Here is a 12,934-nt window from a genome sequence, read left to right on the forward strand (position 1 = left end):
GTCAGCCTCTACCCCCAAACTCTATGTAGATCTTACTCTGGCTGAATTTAAAGGCTATGTAAACTTTTGAAAGACATTTTTTTTAATAAAAAGGTCAGTCAGTGTGTTTGGTGCAACTTTATAAATAGTTTTTATTAAAAATTATTTTTACTTTTTGAGATACGGCTTTTCTGTATTCTCTATTCCCTATATAGAGCAGCTGTATTTTTTGCTATGACCTGAATCCGTCAGTCCCGCAAACCTGACAGGTTTGGTGTCAGCGGGTCCTGCGTGTCTCTGTAATCTATCACATCAAAGTTATACCGTCCGCAAATGCTTATTCCGCAAGGTATATGTTTTTTTCAACATGAGAGCCTATGAGCTACAGATACCTCTGTATGCCTATACAGTGAGATCCGTAAGTATCTGCCGGAAGCAGCTGTATCTCCAATGTACAGATGTAGCCAAGTTTATTTTGACTGATAACTTGCTGCAACGTGATATCACACAATAAAAGCCATTAAAAGGCCATTGAAAAAGTCAAGTTAAAGTTTCCCGACACTGTGCACTTAATGCGTTAAAAGTCAAGATAAAGATGACTACATCTGTACACTGCAAAAGCAATATGAACAGACCCAATTTCTTCATATTTATTTCTGTGAACTTTTTGACTGTTTTTCTTGACACATGAGTCAATAATGTAAGTCATATCAGATCATAATAAAATAGTTTACGGCTATTGCACTTGGCTGAGAATTTAATTATTCCACCAATAAATATTCTTTAAAAAGCCATTTTGCATATTTGATGGTATTTCCATTATTTATTTTGTATTCATTATATAATGGTATGAAAAGCTTATGCTATGCTTACAAATATTACTATTGCTTACAGATATTACTATTAAGATGCAATTCTAAAATTATGTACACATTTTAGTCTTCAGCTACTGCATTCATATCTGCTCGTAGCAGTACCGAGGGGAACAGGGACTGATGTGAGTGAACATATATTATATTATAAAGCAGGGCCAGTCTTAGAATAGATGGTGCCCCGTGCGTAATTATCTTTCGACGCCCCACCCCATCATGAAAAAAATGCCCCATAAAAAAGTATAATGCCCTATATAGTGCCCCCACACAGTATAATTCCCTATATAGTGCTTCCACACAGTGTAATGCCACTTTAGTGACCCCCATACAGTATAATAATAATATTTAATAATATAATATATTATAACCCCTTCAAAGACACAGTATTTTGTTCCCTAATTGTGCCCACATAGTATTATGGCTCCTAAGTGCCACACAAAGTATATTGCCCCCTGTAGTGCCCCTACACAGTATAATGTCCCACCTCCCCCATGTACACAGTGCCATACAGCCCCCCACCTCCTCCTTGTAGACAGTGCCCCCAAACAAAAAAAAATTGTACTCACCAGCTGCTCCACAACGCCGACGACGGGATTCTTACGTAGGCCGGCGTGATCCTGTAGCCTAGTTCAGAGTTTCCCAACCTTTTTGGACTCGAGGCAACCCTGGAAAAAAAAACATTTCCTCAGGGCACCCCTTCCAAAAATTGTTTAGAGAAAGACAGAAAACGTTTAAAAAAAACAAGCACTACACTCTTAGGGTATGTTCACACAGCGTTTTTTGTAAGGCAGAAAAAATTTGCCTCAAAATTCCTTCAGGAATTTTGAGAACCATTTTGAATTGACAGCGTTATTTGACGGGTATTTTTTGTGTTTTTTTTAAGCCGTTGAAGCTAATTCAAACTACGCAGGCAAAAAAGTACTCCAAACGAGCGCCGCAGGTATTTTCTGCATCCTATCAATTTCAATTGCTCAGAGGTGGAAACTACTTGAAGACCATCAGCCCGCCACTCACTGTAAAATGACCATCAGCCCGCCACTCTCACTAAAATGACCATCAGCCCGCCACTCACAGATGCCCCCAGTAAGTAGTGCCACACAGCCCCCTTGTAGATAGTGCTACACAGCCCCCTTGTAGGTAGTGCCACACAGCCCCCTTGTAGGTAGTGCCCCACAGCCCCCTTGTAGGTAGTGCCACACAGCCGGCGATTCTGCTCCTGGACGGAGCGCTTCATGTCTCTGTCAATATATGGACAGTGACATCAGGGGCAACTTCTGCAGTGGAATCCCTGTCCACAGAGTTGCCGACGCTGTGACTGGGAATTCCACTCCAGGAGAAGCCCCTGATGTCTCTGTCCATTTAGGGAGCTACAGTGGCACTAGTAGATAGCAGAGTAGAGACATACCTCCCTGCTCTGCTATAGTGATCAATAGTATCTGCGTCCTAAGGACGCAGATACTATTGAATGTGGTGTCGCTACTGATGTAGCAGCCACAGCAGTGCCCTCATTGCCGTTGTCGCCGCTAGCAGCCGCTATGGCTGCTAAAGCGGTAGCGATGCCACTGAGAGAAACACGAGCAAGGTCCCTAATTCTGCCCACACAGTATTATGCCCCCTAAGTGCCACACAAAGTATATTGCCCCCTGTAGTGCCCCTACACAGTATAATGTCCCACCTCCCCATGAAGATAATTTTGCTACGGAAGGCACGGTTCTTCTTTTTGTACCACGGAAGAAAGTGGTCAGTCATAAACTCTACGTACTTTGCAGAGGTCATTTTCACACCCGCCACCTCCTTGCTGACGTCGCAGACTTGTTGGGACATGGTGGCCATTCACCAACCATCCACTACTCCATCCATCTGGACCATCCAGGGTTGCACAGCACTCATCAGTAAACAACACGGTTTGAAAATTAGTCTTCATGTATTTCTGAGCCCACTGCAACCGTTTCTGCTTGTGAGCATTGTTTAGGGGTGGCCGAATAATAGCTTTATGCACACTTGCAAACCTCTGGAGGATTCTACACCTTGAGGTTCACGGGACTCCGGAGGCACCAGCGGCTTGAAATACCTGTTTGCTGCTTTGCAATGGCATTTTAGCAGCTGCTCTCCTAATCCTATTAATTTGTCTGGCAGAAACCTTCCTCATTATGCCTTTATCTGAACGAACCCGTCTGTGTTCTAAATCAGCCACAAATCTTTTCACAGTACGATGATCACGCTTAAGTTTTCTTGAAATATCCAAAGTTTTCATACCTTGTCCAAGGTATTGCACTATTTCACGCTTTTCGGCAGCAGAGAGATCCTTTTTCTTTCCCATATTGCTTGAAACCTGTGCCCTGCTTAATAATGTGGAACGTCTTTCTTAAGTAGTTTTCCTTTGATTGGGCCCACCTGGAAAACTAATTATCATAGGTGTCTGAGATTGATTACAATGATCCAAAGAGCCCTAAGACACAATACCATCCATGAGTTTAATTGAAAAACTAATAATTAAATGTTTATGACACTTAAATCCAATGTGCATAATAATTTTGAACATGGTGTAGTATCTGCGTCCTAAGGACGCAGATACTATTGAATGTGGCGTCGCTACCGCTGTAGCAGCCACAGCAGCGCCCTCATTGCCGATATCGCCGCTAGCAGCCGCTATGGCTGCTAAAGCGGTAGCGATGCCACTGAGAGTAGAAGCGCCCAGGCGGAAAGGCAACTGCTGAGTCACCGGGCCCGGGCGTTTCTGAAACACAAGCAAGGTCCCTAATTGTGCCCACACAGTATTATGCCCCCTAAGTGCCACACAAAGTATATTTCCCCCAGTAGTGCCCCTACACAGTATAATTTCCCACCTCCCCCTTGTACACAGTGCCATACAGCCCCCCACCTCCCCCTTGTAGACAGTGCCCCCAAAAAGCACACTCTTGATCACTCCAGCACAGAGCCCCCTTCCACCTGCTGGAGTGATGTGCCCTGTGCAATGGCACAGGTCACACACCCCTAAGGCCGGCCCTGTTATAAAGCATATGTCTAGAATTATATGGCGGCTTAAAAAGATAGGGAGATATTTATCTATACAATTTTCTGGTTGATTTTTAAAGCTCGGCACCACTTTTTAGCACTGGTCGATTTATCAAATAACATTCTCTGACACTAATTTTTGTTAACCCTAGATCCTTTGCTGATATTTTCTTTCACTAAAAAGTACAATATGGCACTCAATAAAGTAAATTGGTGACTATATTATATATTATATATGGTCACACCAACTCCCCAGCAGCATTCAGCTCTTTTTTATTAGGGTCGGTTAAGAACGGGGGAACTCACTATATAGAAAGAGGTTTTCCTGAGTGTACTACTTCTTTTAAAACATTGCTGTGTCTTTTTCTCTCATAGGAGCTGTGTGTTTTGGATATTACAATTATTCATTTGTAAAAAGTTTTTTTTCTGGGCCTGAGGGGGCCCAAAAGACCACCCTGTTCATATGAGGAAACCAGTACTATGAATGACATAGGCTAGCTGGGGACCCAGTTACAGATCTTGCAATGTGGTTTAGGAGCTTCAAGTTACACCTCTGAAAGTCATTGGGGTTTTAGTGAATAAGGAACGCCTACATATTTGAGCAACTTTTCCCTCTTGAAGTGCATAAAACATCTAGTATAAGAAAATTAAAGATTATTTTCCTCATTTGTAAAAACAAAAGATACTCGTTATTGTGGAAGCTTCACATCTTGTTCCCACATAAATCCATTTATGTCTACATGCCAAACTGCAAAAAAAAATTATCATCCTGCCGACTACATCAATTGGTCATTTGTCATTTGGTGTGAGATTTTGTGAGAATCTTAAATGCAGCCACTACAAGTGGATTGTAACAGACTTCTGAATGTCTCATAACATTACATGAAAGCATATAATGGATACACACCAGATTTAGTATTTCAATCTTTTGAATACATATACCATTTATATTCATATTTAAAAGTTGCATTCTTTATATTAATATTTTGTTTATTATATGTACATTTAAACAAACGTTCAGTAAATGTAATAAAATTAGAGAGAAAACATTAACAAGTATAGGCTAACAATATAAATGGGTCATTTGGGTTTTCCATTTGCTCATATTTTTTGTTTGCATAGTAGTTTTGCTGAATTTGAGGTTTTGAGGTCATAAGATGGTGCAGACCGGATTTGAATATTTTCTTTTTCTGTTTTTACTTTCAGACTACAGAACAGGGCCCTGCTTCACCCAGGTCAGCAATCAGATGTGTCAGGGTCAGGTGACTGGTATCGTGTGCACAAAAACCCTCTGCTGTGCAACCATTGGACGTGCCTGGGGACACCCATGTGAGATGTGTCCTGCTCAACCACAACCCTGCCGTCGTGGCTACATTCCCAATATACGCAGTGGAGCTTGCCAAGGTAAACTGCTTCATACTAATGTGCATTTGTAATAAATTCATTTCCTGTACATAGCATCAATCTATATATTTAACTGTGAATGCAATGGTTGGACTACTGCTTAACAGTCCATGCCAATCAATCATTGAAACACTAAGAAATTGCATGCTTCATATGATATTAGCAACTAAATCTAGATATTTTATAAACTTTTAGTGAACATACACTGGATCGCTTTTTTTGAAAATATGTTACATAATATGTTATTAGCTAGGAAATGCTAATGTGCAGAAGATATTTATATAAGTCGCGGGTTTTTAAAGAGGCTCTGTCACCAGATTTTGCAACTCCTATCTGCTATTGCAGCAGATAGGCGCTGCAATGTAGATTACAGTAACGTTTTAATTTTTTTTAAAACGAGCATTTTTGGCCAAGTTATGACCATTTTTGTATTTATGCAAATGAGGCTTGCAAAAGTACAACTGGGCGTGTATTATGTGCGTACACCGGGGCGTTTTTACTTCTTTTACTAGCTGGGCGTTCTGACGAGAAGTATCATCCACTTCTCTTCAGAACGCCCAGCTTCTGGCAGATCACGCTGTGACGTCACTTCCCCAGGTCCTGCATCGTGTCAGACGAGCGAGGACACATCGGCACCAGAGGCTACAGTTGATTCTGCAGCAGCATCAGCGTTTACAGGTAAGTAGCTACATCGACTTACCTGCAAACGCCGATGCTGCTGCAGAATCATCTGTAGCCTCTGGTGCCGATGTGTCCTCGCTCGTCCGACACGATGCAGGACCTGTGAGTGACGTCACAGCGTGATCTCTCGAGAACACGGCTGTGTCTGCACTGCCAGAAGCTGGGCGTTCTGAAGAGAAGTGGATGATACTTCTCGTCAGAACGCCCAGCTAGTAAAAGTAGTAAAAACGCCCCGATGTACGCACAAAATACACGCCCAGTTGTACTTTTACTTTTCAACACGCCCAGTTGTACTTTTGCAAGCCTCATTTGCATAAATACAAAAATGGTCATAACTTGGCCAAAAATGCTTGTTTTTTAAAAATAAAAACGTTACTGTAATCTACATTGCAGCGCCTATCTGCTGCAATAGCAGATAGGGGTTGCAAAATCTGGTGACTGAGCCTCTTTAAATAATTTTAGTAGAAGGGGCTTACTGAAGAACTTGCTGAGGTACCCTTACCTTACAGCCATGCTGGGCATAGGGCTCTCCATTGGAGCTAGGTGGAGGAGTAGAGAAGATTGGTTTATTTAAGTAATATAATAGCTATATGAGCTTCGTTGGTACATGCATCAAGTTACATAGGGTGGACCTCCTCAAAATCCCACAAATGGTCAGCACCAGGCATGAAATTCCTTCTTCCACTTTGATTGCAAACCGAAAAAGTAATCACGGAACCAACAGATTGGTATATATTAAGCAGAAAAACCACTGAGACAACTAAAAGTCAAAGACACTTAAAACTTTGCATGAATTGCCCAAATGTTGTGAGTTAGGACAAAGTCCCCTTCGCATGCAGCATGGTGGCTTAGCATTGTCACATTGCAACCAGGGTCCTGGGTTCACATATAACCTGGAGCAAGATCTAAATGGAGTTTGTATATTCTTCCTGTGTCAGTGTGGGATTCCTCCAGTACTCATAAAACACACTGATGGGCTGTCATTAAAACTGGCCCTTGTGTGTGTATGAGTTAGGGTATGTGCACACACACTAATTACGTCCGTAAGTGACGGACATATTTTGGCCGCAAGTACCGGACCGAACACACTGCAGGGAGCCCGGCTCCTAGCATCATACTTATGTACGACGCTAGGAGTCCCTGCCTCGCTGCAGGACAACTGTCACGTACTGTAATCATGTTTTCAGTACGGGACAGTTGTCCTGCAGCGAGGCAGGGACTCCTAGCATCGTACATAAGTATGATGCTAGGAGCCCGGCTCCCTGCACTGTGTTCGGTCCGGGACTTGCGGCCGAAATACGTCCGTCAATTATGGACGTAATTAGTGTGTGTGCACATACCCTTAGAGAAATTCAATTGTAGGGACAGAAGTGTGTGAACATTTCTGTACAGCGCTGCAAAACATGTTGGTGCTACATAAGCAATAGAAAATAAAATACTAAGCAGATCCAATACATTACACCCTCCTTATCTGAACACCTCCAATCACATAAGTATTGTTTTATGATATATAGATTTTGAATGCATGACTATGAAATTAAATACAGATCTGCAGAATTGTAGAATTTGATTGCGCAATTGTTACAATTGTCGCTTTTAGATAATACTACATAGGAATCTGCTGAGCTTTCAGCATTTTACTCGTTTATTTTGAACATGGACAGTAAATTACAACAGAGAACAAAGACATAACTGTGTGATAAAGTAATAAGCAGAAGGGGGGACTGGTCAAAGGCTGAAACAGACATAAATAACCATTCCACAGTGACATTATATTGTGCAAGAGCTCTCATTCTACCTTCAAAATGACATAAACCGTTGTGGTCTGAAAACTGTGCTAATTAAGGCCTTATTCACACGAACGTTTTTAACGTCCGTGATACGCACGTGAAAAACACGCGCGTCGCGTGGACCTATGTTAGTCAATGGGGCCGTTCAGACAGTCCTTGATTTTGACGCAGCGTATGTCCGCTGCGTAAAACTCACGACATGTCCTATACTTGGCCGTTTTTCGCGCATCACGCACCCGTTGAAGTCAATGGGTGCGTGAAAATCACGCAACAGTAGATAAACAAATGAAGGAAAAAATAAAAGCAGTTCCTTCATTCCTTTTTCTAAACATCAAAACCGCGTGTCATAAGGATGGCATATGCGTGAAAATCACGCAGCCACGCACCATTCACTGATGACACACGGAAGTGCAACGCGCGCAAAACGCACACGTTCGTGTGAATAAGGCCTAAGTCCAGTTAATATAACTATTGTACAATATGTATAGATAGACATTACTATTACATTCGCTTATGATGCCACTATAATCAAGATTAATATACTTTGTAATTTTTGACACCATACCATTAAAGCTGATCTCTGGGTATTCTGCTGCTTGGATCATGAATGATCAGTTGTAATCTTTGGGGGAACCTGGCATCAAGTGTTCAATATCTCTTCAGCACCACCACAGGAGAAATGAAGCATTACACAATTTTTTTATTGAAATCAATGGGCTCTCTGCTTTGGCTTATAGAAGGGGTCTTAAACAGGTTCTTAGAATTTCATAAAAAGATATTTGAAAATTCTTTTTTAAACAAGACAACCTCTTTAGGTTGTCAAAAAAGACTTATCTAAAAAACTTTGGAATATGGTTGTTGGTGATGGACAAATGTTACAGCTGACACTAAACTGATCTTGAACCAATACTTTTTGTAAGGAAATGTATTCTAGGAGACCTTTATGTGATGAATCTCTATTTATCTCAGGTAAGGTAAAGAAAGTTGTGTAGGTTTACTGAAGTATTTCAATATAACTTGGAGACTCATGTCCTTTCTAGAATAGTAAAGCTTAAATAGTGGTGTTAAATATAAAGTATGTAGAAATTATAAGATTTATAGTCTAAGGCCCCATGCACACGAACATATTTTTGCGGCCGCAATTCACCCGCAAATCTGCGGGTGAATTGCGGCCCCATTCATTTCAATGGGCCAAATGCACACGACAGAGGTTTCCACGGTCCATGCATAGCCCAGGAGCCTGGAACGCAAAAAGAACGGACATGTCTTATTATGGCTGTGTTTTGCGGTCCAGGCTCATAGAAATTAATGCACGCGGCCATGTGCACGGCCCGCGGGTGACACTTCGCGGCTTTCCAACCCAAATATCACGGCCGTGCACATGGCTACGGTCGTGTGCATGAGGCCTAAGTTGCTATTGTAAGAAATGCCCCCATAGACTAATATAGGTGCGTACGACACGCGTGAAAAGCACGCGCGTCGCACGCACATATATCATGCTCGTGTAAACAAGGCCTAATAGTTATACTAAGGCCTCGTTTACACGAGCGTGATATACGTGCGTGCGAAGCGCGTGCTTTTCACGCGTGTCGTATGCACCTATATTAGTCTATGGGGGCATGCAGACAGTCCGTGAGTTTTGCTCAGCGTGAGTCCGCTGAAAAAAACTCACGACATGTCCTATCTTTGTGCGCTGTTCGCGCATCACGCACCCATTGAAGTCAATGGGTGCGTGAAAACCACGCATGCCGCACGGAAGCACTTCCGTGCGAACTGCGTGATTCGCGCAACAGCTGTCAAACTCTGAATGTAAACAGAAAAGCACCACGTGCTTTTCTGTTTACAAACATCCAAACGGAGTGTCATAATGATGGCCGCTGTGCGAAAATCACGCAGCCGCGCATCATACGGGGCTGACACACGGAGCTGTTATGTGCCTTTTGCGCACGCAAAATGCCGCGTTTTTTGCGTGCGCAAAACGCACACATTCGTGTAAATCAGGCCTTATACTCAGTCCCAGTCCCAGATAACCTCTTTAATGCCGGCTATGATAAAAAAATAAATGTAAGAACACAGTGCATTGCAGCCTGCTGTGGCTTTGGAGCAGACAGTTCAGAGTGCCCATTTTGACCCCAGTGCTTTTCCAAAAATGCTTACAATGCACCCGTGAGCATTAGAACCGGATTATAGAACAATGGAAGAAGGTGGCCAGGTCTGATAAATTAAATTTTCTTTTACATTATGTGGATGGATGGGTGCGTGCTTACCTGGGGAAGAGATGGCACCAGGGTGTACTATGGGAAGAAGGCAGGCCGGTAGAGGCAGTATGATGCTCTGGGAAGTGTTCTGCTGGGAAACCTTGGGTCCTGGCATTCATGTGAATGTTACTTTGATACGTACCACCTATCTAAACATTGTTGCAGACCAAGTACACCCGTTCATGTCAACAGTATTCCCTAATGGCACTGGTCTCTTGCAGCAGGACAATGCAACCTGCCACACTGCAAAAAATGTTCTAGAATGGTTTGAGGATCATGACAAAGATCTTAAGGTGGAATCCGTGGAATGTACTGGAAAATCTAGTTGAGCCCTGGAGGCCCCACCTCGTAACTTACAGGACAAAAGATCTACTGCTAATGTCTTGGTGCTAGATGAAGTCAATGTCTTGATGAGTCACAGCTGTTTTTGATGCACAAGGGGGACCTATATAATTTTGGACAGGTGGTTTCCATGTTCTGACTGAACGATGTATTTGAAAAGTGTCGGAAATCTTTAGTAAATGTGTCATCCTGGGTGCAACTCTGAAGTTCCGCTCTTTTTTTGACACAATTATATGTGCCTGAAAAAGGGGCGTAGGGGTTTGATAAATATCATGTTCGGCCAAATTACCTACTTTTAATGTATATACGCCAGAAAACTGGCATAACTACATTGATAAGTTTACCCCAGTGTGTCCATACTAGCTTATTGGATTTATCCTAGGTGACTAGATGTATTTGCAAATACCCATTCATTAGTCAGTGGAGGATCAAGATTTTATTCCATAGTGAGCAGTGATTCCTTGTATTGATTATCAACAGTCGGAAGTACCTTGCAGTAATAAGTAGATCTGTTCCTATAGTTATTGGGTACCTGATGGCCAGATATTTTCAGCAATGCATTATTGGTTCCTAGGTGGTCAGTTATTCATATAACCAGTGATTCAGCAACTTAGTGGTCTAGTTAGTAACATCCTTATGCTTCTGCACATTTGTCATATCAGTAAGTCTGCCTGCAGGTGTTTGTAGAGCTGAAAATGCTCTGTACTCCATGTAGGGAGATGTGCTGCCGATAACGATAATATTTTAGGCTGCAGAAACAGTACGATCAGCCGATAAACTAGCGTTGCTCTTTAATTGGCTGATCGTTGCCCTGTTCTGTGAACGCTCGTTTGCCCAATTATTGGCCCGTGTAATAGGACCTTTTGCCTTTATATTACTTTTGTACTTGCCACATACGGTAGTTACATCACATTACTTTTGACCCTTCTTTTACTATTTATTCCTATTAAATCAAACTCGAGTTTCCTGTGGGTAAACCTGGACTAGCACTGGTCTAAAATGTTCCAGTCTTGATATTTTTGTAAATGTGCTATGTAGTAATGGATGATGATAAATTATAATAATGATCATGATGTTGATGATGATGATGATGATGATGATGATAATAATAATAATAATATTTTTTTCGTGTATGCAAAGTAGCCAAAGTCATAAAAAATACTACCTACCTATTTTGTGGGGTTTTCTGTTTTTTTTATTGCATTGCATTTTCATTATAAAATTTCAATATGTAATATACTTACATAAAAATGTATTACTCAAACTTTCCAGATATTGATGAATGCCAAGCAATCCCAGGACTCTGCCAAGGAGGAAACTGCATTAACACAGATGGATCTTATGAATGCAAGTGTCCTGTTGGTCATAAGCAGAGTGAAACAACACAAAAATGTGAAGGTAAGCCCCTCATAGCAAGTAGAAGGCATCCGTAGACAGGTCTCCATTCAGTTTACTGAGCTGATTGAGAATATTAAATACTGGTGCAAAAGCACAATATTCTTCATTTACTTTAATGTGGTTGTAAAGTAAAAGGCTTAAAGCCTATCTTTTCGTCTTATACTTTTGATTCTTTCAGATCGACTCCTGGCTTTGGCACAATAAATTGTCATAAAAACTGACACAGAAATGACATGTGTGATTCCAGCCTTAAGCTTTCCATATATAAATCAGCTACTTAGTTCTGTTAGTAACTAGGTGGGAGTTTCTTTTTTGATTGTAGGGAACACAAAAATGTACACACAGACAGCTGACAATAAAACAAGTTTAATAATTCAACAATACAGATAATACTAGCTAGACAATAGATAAAACAAAACTTAAGGCCCTATTACACTGGCTGATTTTGGCTGGTGCAGCGAGCGCCGATAAACGAGACAGCTAGTTGATCGCCGCTCGTTTTCTCCTGTCACAAAGAGCTATGTATGGGGATGAGCGGTCGTTACTCCGATCGCTCTTCCCCATACATTATTATCATGTTGGCAGCGCTCTCCCTGTTTACAACGATACGATCAGCAGATGAACAAGCGTTTGCTCATTCGTCTGCTGATCTATAAATGATTGTTTGCCCGATAATTGCCCAGTGTAAAACCCCCTTTAGTCATCTTAACCTACAGACTTTACTTGAGATTTTGATCTTCCGATCTCTTCCCGGGAGTCTATAATCGTGATGATAATGGTCAAGAAACAGCGAGGATAAATCAACTTGACTACACAAGTTGTAGATGGACTCAAATTTGCTACAGTATGGGTGGAGTTTTTACACCTCAAATACTGGGAGGTTTCCTCTTAATATTAAAAAGAAATCTGTCCCCTCCCTTTGCAACATTGATGGTCTGTCACAATCTTTTCCACCTCATTTCTCCTTGCTGATAGGTAGTGCAGGTGTATCCACAGTTGCAAAATGGCTGTTCTTCAGGACATTTTGTTCAGCTCTGTTCTTTGGGAGGAGATGTATGGCCCTCCCTCACTTGTAAGGTCATCAGTGCTGCTGGTTGTTGGCTTACAGCATACCCTTCCACGGCAGCAAAGTCTACCCCCAGGCAACACCAGTACGACACATCCAGTCAGCCAGTGGCAGATCTGTGACTGAAGT

General features: G+C 41.8%; 1 protein-coding gene across 1 annotated transcript in view; it reads left to right on the forward strand.

Moving 5' to 3' along the window:
• The window catches only part of FBN2 (fibrillin 2), a 261,472-nt gene that overhangs the window by 91,971 nt on the left and 156,567 nt on the right, over positions 1 to 12,934 (forward strand). The window contains exons 6-7 of the mRNA XM_075835832.1: positions 5,073 to 5,270; positions 11,614 to 11,739. Coding sequence (XP_075691947.1) covers positions 5,073 to 5,270; positions 11,614 to 11,739 — 324 coding nt within the window. The remainder of the gene's footprint in view (positions 1 to 5,072; positions 5,271 to 11,613; positions 11,740 to 12,934) is intronic.

This window comes from Rhinoderma darwinii, chromosome 1, assembly GCF_050947455.1.
Source record: "Rhinoderma darwinii isolate aRhiDar2 chromosome 1, aRhiDar2.hap1, whole genome shotgun sequence".
In the NCBI taxonomy this organism is placed as follows: domain Eukaryota; kingdom Metazoa; phylum Chordata; class Amphibia; order Anura; family Rhinodermatidae; genus Rhinoderma; species Rhinoderma darwinii.